At 41.9% G+C, this 12,984-nt stretch overlaps 1 protein-coding gene across 5 annotated transcripts in view; it reads right to left on the bottom strand.

Moving 5' to 3' along the window:
* The window catches only part of SULF1 (sulfatase 1), a 160,926-nt gene that overhangs the window by 62,187 nt on the left and 85,755 nt on the right, over positions 1 to 12,984 (bottom strand). For all 5 annotated transcript variants that reach the window (XM_068525459.1, XM_068525458.1, XM_068525456.1 and 2 more), the window contains one exon: positions 12,563 to 12,792. In XM_068525459.1, the coding sequence (XP_068381560.1) occupies positions 12,563 to 12,734 (172 nt within the window). In that variant the 5' untranslated portion in view covers positions 12,735 to 12,792. The remainder of the gene's footprint in view (positions 1 to 12,562; positions 12,793 to 12,984) is intronic.

The raw sequence follows: 12,984 nt of genomic DNA, 5'->3' as shown, positions 1-12,984 counted from the left end.
TAGCAAACTCACCACATACCTGCCAGTTTTTCTACCAGGATAGCACGACCAGTTTATATTTTCACCTGTTTCCACGTCATTTTAAAAGATGGGTTGTTTGTTTGTGAAAGAGCTATGATTCTATTGCATTCAAAAGTATCTGCATAGTAGTAAAGTATGCCATTTGAACTGTAAAGGATGAAATTGTACATACGATTGCTGAGGAAGAAAAAAAAACCTATTTCGATTATCCAGCCAAACATGGAAGCTGAAACCCATCCAAATACTGCAGGAAAAAAAAAAGCTCAGGCCAGAATTCAATAGTCTTTTCAGGACCTGTCAAGAAATGCACTACAGAGCACTACAGCCAAGGCCATTGCATTTCAATCCTGGAGCCTCACATTTCCAACAGGTCCTACTTCTTCCAAAGAAAGGGAGAAAGTCTATGTAGCTTTCCAAGAAGGAAGGAAATCGTAATGCAAACCAGGCAAGCATTCAGAGCAGAAGAGAAGCGTGCAGCCATCCAAAAACCACAGTTAGCCTGATTTTTTTTCACATACGAGCTCTTACCATTCACATGAAAACAGAAAAGATGGTTTCTAATTGGGCCTCCTTAGAGCTCCCTAAAATATGCTTCAGTTAGGAGGATTCCTAACTGCTTTCTCTCCCCTGGTTGTATTCAGGGGATCAAGCAACCTTTTTGCCATCAGCGGATAACATGCAGTGAGCACCGACTTCATGCTGAGCATTCATTCTGTTGACCTCAACTCTCTGGACGGATCCCCCAGAGTGCAGCACTAACAAAAGAAATGGAAAATTCTCTGCTGCCTCTCATCTTCAGCAGTAAACCATCCAGATGAGAATTTACATATGAAAATTGCTTAGGGGTATCTGCAAAGCAAGGTAGACGTGAGCGTGGATATAGCAGTAGCAGGACGTATAAAGACAGCGGGGACCGGAGGCAATGTTTAATAAGAGCTCTGCCACACGAGATGAGGACAAATGGAAGGAAAGGAGGAAGAAAAACATGGGATGGTCGAAGTGTACTGTGGGTAGCACGGGGAAGGTGGTATGCACGGTGCACTGGAGGTGGGAAGAAGTAAGTGGAGTGATGAAAATGGCACGTGGATTTTCTGCAATGAAAACGAATATGAAGACTTCTCTTGATGAAATGGGCAGCAGATTTAGCCAATAGCTTGGAGGCTGGGCAGAGATATTTGGATTTGACAGAATCGACAAAATGACGGCAGAGCAAGTTCTTTGTCAAAGGCGAAGAGAGGTGTTGCCATGGCAATGGAAGTATGTGCATTGCGGGGTGGAGTGGGGAATAGGCTGGTCCATCAAGGGTACGGCCAAAAGGTTGCTGAACCCACCCGGCCATGGGCTGATAAGAACTTGAAGTGGATTGTGCCTTTAAAATAGAAGGACTCTTAAGCAGCGGACCCAAGAGACGTTGTAATGCATTCAGAAGGCTGTGAGTTGACTCACAGTTTTCAGCCTGGGAAGAAAACTGGAAAAGTAATGGTTTCACTGTTACTCAAGAAGTAACTAACAAGAAATATGTCCTATAGAAGATCAAAGAAGTGCATTTTAGAAATGTTGTGTTTTATATTTGTGTTGGTTGATCACACAGGGGGAAAGAGCCTGGAGAAAATACATGAAATGAGACGCAGGAGTGGGGAGAGAGTTCGAGGTTGATGTCAAAGTCCATTCCCTTATTACTCCTTCCTCTTTAGAAAACTGCAGTGATTACTTATGGTAATAGCTTGAATTTTGGGAAAACTCAGCAAACACTGTTGACCAATTTTTATTGCCTAACAGTCGTTTCATGTCAAAGAATGACTTCTCAGAGTTTCCTTATGAGCCTAGCTGGACTCAAATTTAAAAAAAAAAAAAAAAAAAAATGCAGCTGGAGGCCATCCTCCAAGGTCCCGAATCACAAAGCTGCAACCTCCAGTTTACAGACTTATTTGGACCGCAGCACAGGATGGGAGGTGAAAATCTGATCTAAGGTCAAATAATCTACAAACTGGGGACTAAAACTTAGCCCCTTGCATCATAATTGCCCCAGCCAGGACTCTCCTCTCATTCTAAGTATCTCTCTTTTCTTAATTGACTGAGATGGTTGTACCGAGGAACTAAAAAATCCCTCCAAATGCTCTGCTTCCAACCGGCCCACATGTCAAAGGGAACAATGAAGACATCTGGTCCCTGCAGGTACTGTGGCCACGGTAGCACCACAGGCGGGGTTCCCGAATGTGAGGTTCCTGAATGTGGCTTCACGTTTCTCAGTAAGGAGAAGGTTCTGAGACAATGCTTCTCCAACAATGCTTCTCCTGGAGCACATGTTAAATCCTAGACTTCTGGGTCCACCCTGAGATGCTGATTTAGTAAGACCGGGGAAGGACCAGAGAATTTGCATTTCTAACAAGCTCCCTGAGGATGCTGGCGCGGCCCCTCCCCACTCTTGCAGAACTCTTCGAGGCCTGACACAGAGCCAGGGAAGCCTCAAGCTGGAAGAGACTTTAGTGGGTGCCTCATTTTAAGTGATCTAAGTGGCTTAGACCGCTTCCAAGGCTGTAAGGTGGGCAGAGAGGAAGAGGAAGCACTGATTTCATACTTTTACTCTCGTGGATTTTCTACTTTACTCCCACTTCTAAGTGCTTCCCGTGTAGCAACTCATTTAACCCTGACAATAGCCTTCCATAGCGGGTGCTATTATTTATTACTCTCATACCAAGGATGATAAACCTGAGGAGCAAAAGGGTTAAACAACGTGCCTAGGGCCACACAGACCCTAAGCAGCAGAACCCAGATGCAAAGGCAGGCAGTCTGCTCAGAGACCACGCTCTTAAGCTCCAACTAGGCTGAGTCCTGGCTGTGACACTGACGTTCTCAAGACTGAGACACAGAAATGATGTCTGCTCGGAGTCAGGATATGTCTCATTTTCTGTAATCTCATATCTTGCTTCATCCGGCCTCTTAGGGGAGATACTAACAGACACTAAAGCCTGTCTCCTGCCCTCTTAGGGGCTGAAGTGATTAAAGTAGCTCGGGCCCAGGTCGGGGTGAGTGGGCTGCAGGCGTGTCTGTTTTCAGAAGCCGACAGTCACACTGGTGTTAACTGCTGCCTCTGATCTCGGATCCCCTGCGTAGACACAGATGATGGATCACAGGAATCATACCTCTTCCCTCTGCTGAGTCACTGCACTCCAACAAGGTAAGCAAAAACCTCCTTCTTCTCTTTTATGGCTGTGCAATGATTAATGTCAGCCAACAACACTGCCTCGTCCTGCTTCTACAGCCACTATGATCGCACCATTGATTTTTCATTGGGAAACTACCAAACACTATTCTGCATAAAACAACTCATAATTACGCATTTCCAGCTTGAGAGCAGTGGATGGGACCATGTCTTGTCCTATAGCTGGAAGGACTCAGCTTTGTTTTAAGCTGAAGCTCCTCACTTCTTCTGGGTTTCAGACCTTTGGTGCCTAAAATGCAAATCGTGTTGATTCTTCGTTATCAGAACAATTATTTCATAGGAATGACATGAAGCTTAAGGCTAAAGAATCATAACAAGATTCCCAAAGCAGGGCTTAGGAGCGTGAGCACGAGAAGAGAAAGAGCCCTGGGTTTGGACTTGGGGGGAAACATCTGGGCGTTTGTCACAGATGAACTTGAACAAGCCATTTACCCTCTTTTGGTTTGTGTTTCTCAGCTGTAAAATGGAGCTAATAATAGCTCCCCGGACTAGTTAGCAGGGCTGCTGAGCAAATGGCATGAGCTGCGGTTTTACTTTGTGATCACCTCAGCCCCAACGTGTTTCCTTTACTCTTGCCTTTTCCATCTCCCTATCTGTAATCACATCTGAATTCCAAAGCTAAGGTAAGAATACAGAGGTTGTGACAGACTGAACTTTCTCGTGTCCTTCCAAAATGTATAGGTTGAAACCTAACACCCAAGGTGATGGTATTAGGAGGTGGGGCTTTGGGAGGTGATTAGGTCATGAGGGTGGAGCCCTCATGAATGGGATCAGCCCCTCATAAAAGGGGCCACAGAGGGTTCCCTTGCCCCTTTCTCCATGTGAGGACACGGTGACAAGACAGCCACTTATGAACCAGGAAGTGGGTCCTCACCACACACCGAATCTGCTGGAGCCTTGATCTTGGACTTTTCAGCCTCCAGAACTGTGAGAAATAATTACCTGATAATTATAAATATAATAATTATATTTATAATTATTATAATAATTATATTATATATTATATATTATTATATATAATTATATATTATATATAATTATATTATATTTATTATATATTTATATGTATTATAATTATTATATATAAATATATTATTATTATATATAATTATATTTTATATATTATATATAATTATATTATAATTATTATAATATAATTATAATATTATAAATATTATAATTATAATAAAAATTATAATATAATTATAATATTATAAATATTATAATTATAAATATTATAATAATTATAAATATCTGTTGTTTATAAGTCACTAAGCCACCCAGTCTATGATATTTGGTTAGAGCAGTCCTCACGGACTAAGACAGAGGTCAACTGCTTTGTGCTTCAAGACATAAAATGTTAATGCTGGCTGAGAGATATCAGCTCCCCTCCACCCATCACACACTGTTCCCCACGCCCCTCTTAAGCAAGAAGCCTGACTTCATTATCATTTAAAATTGTCCTGTGAGGTGGAAGCCTGACAGGGATGTTATGAAGTGACCGTAATTAAGTCCAGTAGCTGGCATGGGGGCACTGCTGACTGGGCTGGCTTGAGGACAGGGAAGGTCCAGGCCACAGCTGAATCTTGGGGCTGCCAAGAAAAGCTGTCCCAGCGCCAGAGTTCCAGGTTGGGACTGGGGACATCTGCCATTCGCTCTTGCAGGGGTGGGGATGTCATAGCCAGGAATTTAAATCATTCTACAGGCTTCAACTCATTTATTCCCAAATCACATGTGTGAAAAAAGGTCAGGAGGGAGAAAATGTCCCACTAATCGGAATGACTTTACCAAAATCACACAGAGAGCTTGTTACTTCACGTACATGTTAAACTTTACAACAAAGCTTTGCCTTTCCTGATTCAAATATCTTAGCATTTGATTATTCAATATTTCATACTATCAAACATGAACATTTTCATCGAGGCTGTTCATCACGTCCAGAAAAACTCACAGAACCAGAAATTCAATAATAAATTTTGTCATCATCATCCTTTAAGGAAGTCCCAGATATGTGGCATTCATACACATCTGGCTTCATAGAGCGACACACCTCTGTGTGAATTGCAACAATTCATGGTTTGATGAGTGATAATGACAAGCAAACACAACTCATTAAATGTGCAGGGTTGTTTCTAGACGCCATTGTTTTAAGATGGGGTAAGGTTAATGATTTAAATATATAAATGGCCTGTGCTAAAGCACATCCCTGCTATTTTCCTATGCCAACAGTTAAGTATGGAACCTTAAACAGTGATATTTCCCATATTAAAAATGGCTTTATTGGTCTATTGAAAATTTTAATTCTGAAAGCATTAAAAAGATAACATGATCACACAGTATACCTTTTTCTACCAAAACTATGAAATTGGTAGGAAAGAAAAAAACAGATGTTTCAGCTAAAACCAGAGGAGGGAAAACAAGTTGGGGGAAGAAGGGACCAAGAAGCAGATAATAAATCTGTCTGGCATGTTTCCAGGTCACTAGGACTCATTATTTTTTTTCCCCTAAAGAGCTAAAGGCCATTAAAAGTGGAGACTAGTTTTTTAGGGGAATGGAGGTAAAAATGCCTACGGGCTAGACAGAGAAGGTAGGCAGGTACAAGAAAAATCACAGAGCTTTCGTCTTTCCAGTTTTCTACGTTTGATAGAGATGTGGGTATACAGAACTTTCCCCTGACTATATGAAAATCAGCAGGATGGGCATGATGGCAAATAGCAAGTGCTCCTTGGCCTAAGTGTTGGGGAGCAGTGGAGAGTGGTGGGGACCGTGAGGGTCTCGGGAGGACACGCCCCACCTAATGGGGGCAGCTTTGACTCCCCTTCAAGCATTTAACTGATGGCTGCCTCATGGGAATGTAAGCCCTCATTCTTCTGAACTTTCAAGAAGAGTCGGAATCTGGATTTTTTTTCTTTTTATGTAAAATCACCTGATCTTTTAAAATGTTGCCTTGATTTTAAAAAGTGTGCTGGTCAAGCAAAACACATCTGTGGGCTAGCTCTGGACTATAGATCCCATTTGTGACCTCTGCTTTAGACAAAGTGTTTCCATGTATTTAAGATTTCTTAATTCTCCTTATGATCTAAGAGAAGCATTGGGTCAGCATTACTGAGATGTTAGCACCACTCCAATTTCCTAAGAATTTAAGAAATGCCACATTGAGCCAGATCAATGGTCTAATCAGCTCATTATTCTGTTTCTCAGAGTGGCACCCAGGGACCATTTGGGAAAGATTTAGAGCCTAATCTCTTTGACTCTACTCTCAGAAAGTTAGGGGAGTCCCACAAGCTGATTTTCTGATTTTCTTCGTTTTGATTTGTAAAATATTTCAAGTGCAGGGAAAAATAGAATAAATAACATGTCTCCTAGCTTTGTCAAAGCTTAACATTTGATCACAGTTGCTTCAGATATATATTTTAAATTTTAAAATGAAATATGGATACTGCTGATGTTCTTGGTTACCACTCCTTCCCCAGATGGTAACCATCATCCCAAACTTCATGTTAATCATGTCCGTTTGTGTTTTTCTAGCTTAAAAAAACCCCATAATTCAAAAATATACATGCACCCCAATGTTCATAGCAGCATTATTTACAATAGCCAAGACATGGAAGCAACCTAAGTGCCCATCAACAGACAACTGAATTAAGAAGATGTGGTACTGGGAATTCCCTGGCAGTCCAGTGGTTAGGATTCCATGCTTTCACTGCCAAGGGCGCAGGTTCAGTCCCTGGTTGGGGAACTAAGATCCCACAAGCCATGTGGCGTGGCCAAAAACAAAAAATAAAAAATAAATAAAATAAAATCAATCATACATTATTTTTAAAAAAGAAGATGTGGTACATATATATATATATATACAATGGAATATACTCAGTCATAAAAAAGAATGAAATAATGCCATTTACAGCAACATGGATGAACCTAGGGATTATCATACTAAGTGAAGTAAATCAGACAGAGAAAGACAAATATCATATCACTTATACGTGTAATCTCAAATATGATACAAATGATCTTATTTACAAAACAGAAATGGACTCACAGACATAGAAAACAAACATGGTTACCAAAGAGGAAAGGAGGGGGAGGGATAAATTAGGAGTTTGGGATTAACATATACACACTAATATATATAAAATAGATAACTAACAAGGACCTACTGTATAGCACAGGGAACTATACTCAATATTTTGTAATAACCTATAAGGGAAAAGAATCTGAAAAAAATAGATATATATATATGTATGTATAACTGAATCACTTTGCTGCACAGCTGAAACTAACAGAATATTGTAAATTAACTATACTTCAATTTTTTTAAAAAAGGTGTAAATCTCCACCCATTAACTTTGCCTAAAAACCTGAACTATTTACAGGTAGAGGCATAACCTGAACCACTTCTCAAGTTGTGGAAAAAGCAAATCCAGAAGTACGGGGACCGTTGGTTAAATTACTTAATCTTTCCATGGATCAAGTGTTCTCCTGGGATGATGATCTTTGTCCTACCCACCCAACTTGGGTGGGATGACAATAAAATGCAATAATGAGAATAAATGTTCTTTGGAAAAAGATAAAGTGTTATCCACATATAAGGTTCTAGCACTTTTATTAGTAAATTCCTCATGTGTTTCACTCCTTTCACAAAGTACTAGTTTACTTTATTTGTCCTCAAAGTTGAGGGAGGGGCCCCAGTCCTACTTAATAAGAGCCTTCCTTCCCAGCTTGCTTCATAAACCTGGATTACAATCCTTCTTAGCCTTTGTCTTTCCAGACAAAGAGATACAATTGTTTTATTCTTTCCCAAAAGGAAAAGTATTCTATTACAATTTTTGTAGTTGTTTTCCTAAGCCTTTTCTAAGTCTGTTATATCCTTCTGGAGGCACAGAAGCCAAAAATGCCTGCAGTGTTACAGGTGCAAAAGTTTTGCTTAGGTGAAGATTTATTCAATATTTGGCAAACATAATCACATGTAAGTAAAAAATCAAACCAAAACAAACCATGTCAAAACCACAATTAGAGAACATCTCACACCCATTAGGATGGCTATTATCAAAAAACCAGCAAACAGCAAATGTTGTCAAGAATGTGGAGAAACTGGAACCCTTATGTACTGTTGGTGGGAATGGACAATGGTGCAGTCGCTATGAAAACAGTATTGCAGTTCCTCAAGAAATTAAAAATAGGATTATCTAATGATCTAGCAGCCCCATTTCTGGGTATATACCCCCAAAGAATTGAAAGCAGCATCTCAAAGAGACATTTATACACCTATGTTCATAGTAGCATTATTCACAATAATCAAAAAGCAGAAGCAACACTAATGTCTAACAGGAGATCAATGGATAAACATAGGGTGGATATACATATAATGGAATATTATTTAACCTTCAAAAGGAAGGAAATTCTGAGACATGCTACAACACAGATGAACAGTGAGGAAGGACATTATGCTAAGTGAAATAAGCCAGTCGCAAAAAGATAAATACTGTATGATTCCACTTATATGAAGTACCCAGAGCAGTCAAATTCATAGAGACAGAAAGTAGAATGGTGGTTGCCAAGGGCTGGGGGTTTAGGGAGTTACTGTTTAATAGGTATAGAGTTTTAATTTTATAGAATGAAAAGAGTTTTGGAGATTGGTTGCACAACAATGTGAATGTACTTAACACTATTGAATTGTACACTTAAAAATGGTTAAGATGAGGACTTCCCTGGTGGTGCAGTGGTTAAGAATCTGCCTGCCAGTGCAGAGGAAACGAGTTCGATCCCTGGTCCAGGAAGACCCCACATGCCGCGGAGCAACTAAGCCCGTGCGCCACAACTACTGAGCCCGCATGCTGCAACTACTGAAGCCCGCTTGCCTAGAGCCCATGCTCCGCAACAAGAGGATCCACTGCAATGAGAAGCCCGCACACCGTAACGAAGAGTAGCCCCCGTTTGCCGCAACTACAGAAAGCCCATGCACAGCAACGAAGACAGAACGCAGCCAAAAAAAAAAAAAAAAAAAATTGGTTAAGATGATTAAAAAAAACACAAAAGCCAACTAAAGTCTAGAGCAGTTAAGTGTCAAGAAAGATCATGAGAGCATTACAATCGGCCAGGCAAAAGTCTCCATCAAACTGTCCTCACTACCAAGAGCATAATTTTTCTGCTGAGAAAAGAAGTCTTCTCTAAATTTTTACCCATGGCTCACAGTGGTTCATCATCAACTTGTTCTGCCAGTGGGATAACAAGACCCATCTTAGCTGTTATCTTGGAACCTAGGGCGTGACCATGTATTTACAGGTTGTTTTAGGAAGGGCTCAATAAATATTTGTTGAAGGACGGATTGAGGGAAGGAATCATGGTTAAATGTGTAGCTGTGGAGACCCAGCCCTAATACAGATCCTGAGTTTACCATTTCCTAGCTCATCACAGCCTATGCGACTTCTCTAAGCCTCATTTATCTTAAGTATAAACTGAAGAGAGTAATAGTAACCACTTCATAGAGCGATTGTGATGATTAAATGAGTGAATGCTTAGCCTGGTATCTGGGTAGGAAATCAAGGAAGGAAGTAAAGGCAAGGCAAACATGTAGGAAACAGCTGGGTTGACTGAACCTGGCCTACGACTCTTCACCATTATATCCATGTGTTTCCACTAGAAGCCAGTGTTTAATAACTGCTTAATAAATATTTACTGAATGAATTAACTAACTATAGGATAAGGATGAAATTTTGAACTCTTAAAAATACACTGAGCAAACAATTCCTTAATTTATTTTAAAGACAAGGATTGTATATTGAAGAGGTAGATCATGACGGATACTTGCATTCATTTCTGGGAATTCTGTTAGCCTTTTCAGGCCCCTGTGGGTCCATTTCCAGTTTACTGAGCACCTACTAGATTCCCAGCACAGTCCCAGCATCAGGACTGCAACATAAATAAAACACTACCCTGCCCTCTAGCTGCTCTCAGTTGAGTGGAAGAGACAGGTATGGAAGCACATGGTGGATTAAGGGTCATATGCTGGAGGCAGGTCCAAGGTGGTGCAAAGGAAAGTTCCCTCCACCTTGCTGGACAGCAGGATCGTTCTGGTAAAGGAAGAGCCCCGAGGGGAAGGCATCTGGACTGGGTCACGAAGAATAGGTAGGGGTTCGCCAGGTGGAAAAATGGGGAAAGGGAAGAGGGGATGAGATGTACAAAGGCATGAAATAACGGTGAGGGAGATGAAACCACCAGACACCTTCAGGGAAGTGTAAGTTGTTTCCATGAAGCACAGAGCAAAAGTGGGGGAAAGGGAAATAGCCTTACAGAAATAGGTAGGGACAGATGCCCAGCGCTCATCAGCCTGCAGAGGGGAGGGGCTTAATCCTCTTGGTAAAGGAACCCGGTGGAGGGTTTTAAGCAGCAGAGACCTGATCAGATACTTGCAGGAAATGAAGAATAGGTAGGAGGGGCCAAGACTAGAGGGCACAGGTGGGTCACGTGACCAACCAGTTAGGGAAAAACTGGGAGAGAAGAGAATGGCTTCATTGAAAAGGATGGATACGAGAGATGTTAAGGGAGGTGAAGTCAAAGGTCTTCACTTTACTTGCCCTGTAGGTGAATGAAAACTTAAACCACCAGCCACATACATACTAAAGTCATACCTGCAAGACTTTTCATTTTGGCATGATGCCTGAAAATCCATGGTCTTGCTTAAGCAATTAAGTGAGAGGGACTTCCCTGGTGGCACAGTGGTTGAGACTCTACGCTCCCAATGCAGGGGGCCCGGGTTCAATCCCTGCTCAGGGAACTAGATCCCACATGCATGCTGCAACTAAGAGTTCACGTGCCACAACTAAGGAGCCCGCCAGCCTCAACTAAGACCTGGCGCAACCAAATAAGTAAATAAAAATTAAAAAATAAGCAATTGGGCTTCTCTGGTGGTGCAGTGGTTGAGAATCCGCCTGCCAATGCAGGGGACACGGGTTCGAGCTCTGGTCTGGGAGGATCCCACATGCCGCGGAGCGGCTGGGCCCGTGAGCCACAGCTACTGAGGCTGCGCGTCTGGAGCTTGTGCTCCGCAACAAGAGAGGCCACGATAGTGAGGGGCCTGCGCACCGCGATGAAGAGTGGCCCCTGCTTGCCACAACTAGAGAAAGCCCTCGCACAGAAACTAAGACCCAATGCAGCCAAAAATAAATAAATAAATAAATAAATAAATAAATAAATAAATAAAGTTTATTTAAAAAAAAAAGCAATTAAGTGAGAGACAACAGACGCTGCAAGTCACCTCCAACAATCATTACCTCTGCTGGCTTTTTGTGCCTTTGCTTCCAGCTGAACCCAAAAAGTTAACTTTTTGGGATTCCAGGGTTTGGTTTCCAATTGGAAATCAAAGTCCCTATCCCTGTGGATCAAATTCCAGCCTGGAGGGGTTTATCCTCAAAGACCCTAGCCAGAGGAGCTCTGGAAAGAAGCCCAGGGTGCTCTGCTAGCAGGAAGTCTAAAAGCTACAAGCAACGGTCAAGTTCAGCGTGATGGATAAGCCTAGCTGAGCGATTCCTGAGAGCAAGGAATTGCGTCCAGGAATGGAAATGGGTGGTGGTGACAACTTGTAAGGGCAAGCTTTTCATTTGTCCTAGGTACCCTAGAAGAACTTGACCCTAAGCTTATGGGCAAGACCATAGGGCTGGGCCATTAAAGGAAGTGAGAAGGTGAGAAACTAAATCAGGTGATACAGAAGCTGAGCTGAAACACCAGATGTTGGCAGGCTTTCTAAGTGCTCTAGAATTAACCCAGGTGAGTGAATTCTTCAGAAAAGCATCCTGTCTAAGGTGGTAGCAGTGAATTACTACCGGAAGGATGTGCAGGATACTGTAACTTTCAATTCCCTAACAATCACAAGCTGTGAATAAAGGAATCACCTTAATAATAATGACAATCGACAAGTTCTTTTTGTATCCGCCTATGTTCATCTGCATTGCAGAGAATTACAGTCATAATCTCATACTCTTTGAAACAAATTTGCCCAAATATTTTGAAAAGTTCTGGACCAAGAGTTTTCCAAGGCGCACGATCCAACCCTTGACTTCTACAGTTTCGTGCTTCCTCTCGCCTCCCATCCTCCCACCCCACCCGCAGCTTCAAAAACTTAAGATCAGAAGAGTCAAGTTGAAACACAAACCAAATGCTGTATCATTAATACGAGTACATTTTATAACCTAGGTTGTTGGTTCCGATACTACCATGATGTGCCAAACCCCCAAAAGTTAACTGACTGTTACTGATAATGCAAAGCCAGCAAATCATTTGAGCAAAAGAGACCAACAAGTGAAAAACCCAGTGTCTCACCCAGCTCCACGTCCTGATCATCGGTGAGCACAAGAATGATGTTGGGTCGGATGTTTTTTCGTTCCTGCTGTACCCGGCCTCTGAACCTCGGGGATCTGATGGTTGAACCGAGGCTCCCCAGCAGCTGTGTGCCCAGCACAGCCAAAACCAGAGCACAGCAAGAATACTTCATTGTGCTTGGTCCAATGTCGCAAAACTGACAAAACGTCTGTCTCCTGGTTCCTGCAGCTCTGGGCAGTCAGAGAGAAAGGGAGAGGGAGAGACGAAAATGAAATCCAAGCCCCAAACACAGTTGTAGAAAAAGCACTACAACTCAGTGAGAACTGGCACATAAACCGGCAGAGAAAGGGCTGCCCATGAGTCAGAAGCGGCAAACCCTCCCAGGCGTCAGGTCGTTTTTTTAAGCGCTTGATTATTTTGCA

This window comes from Eschrichtius robustus, chromosome 17 (genome assembly GCF_028021215.1).
Source record: "Eschrichtius robustus isolate mEscRob2 chromosome 17, mEscRob2.pri, whole genome shotgun sequence".
Taxonomy (NCBI): Eukaryota; Metazoa; Chordata; class Mammalia; order Artiodactyla; family Eschrichtiidae; genus Eschrichtius; species Eschrichtius robustus.
This window is presented reverse-complemented; position numbering and strand designations above follow the sequence as displayed.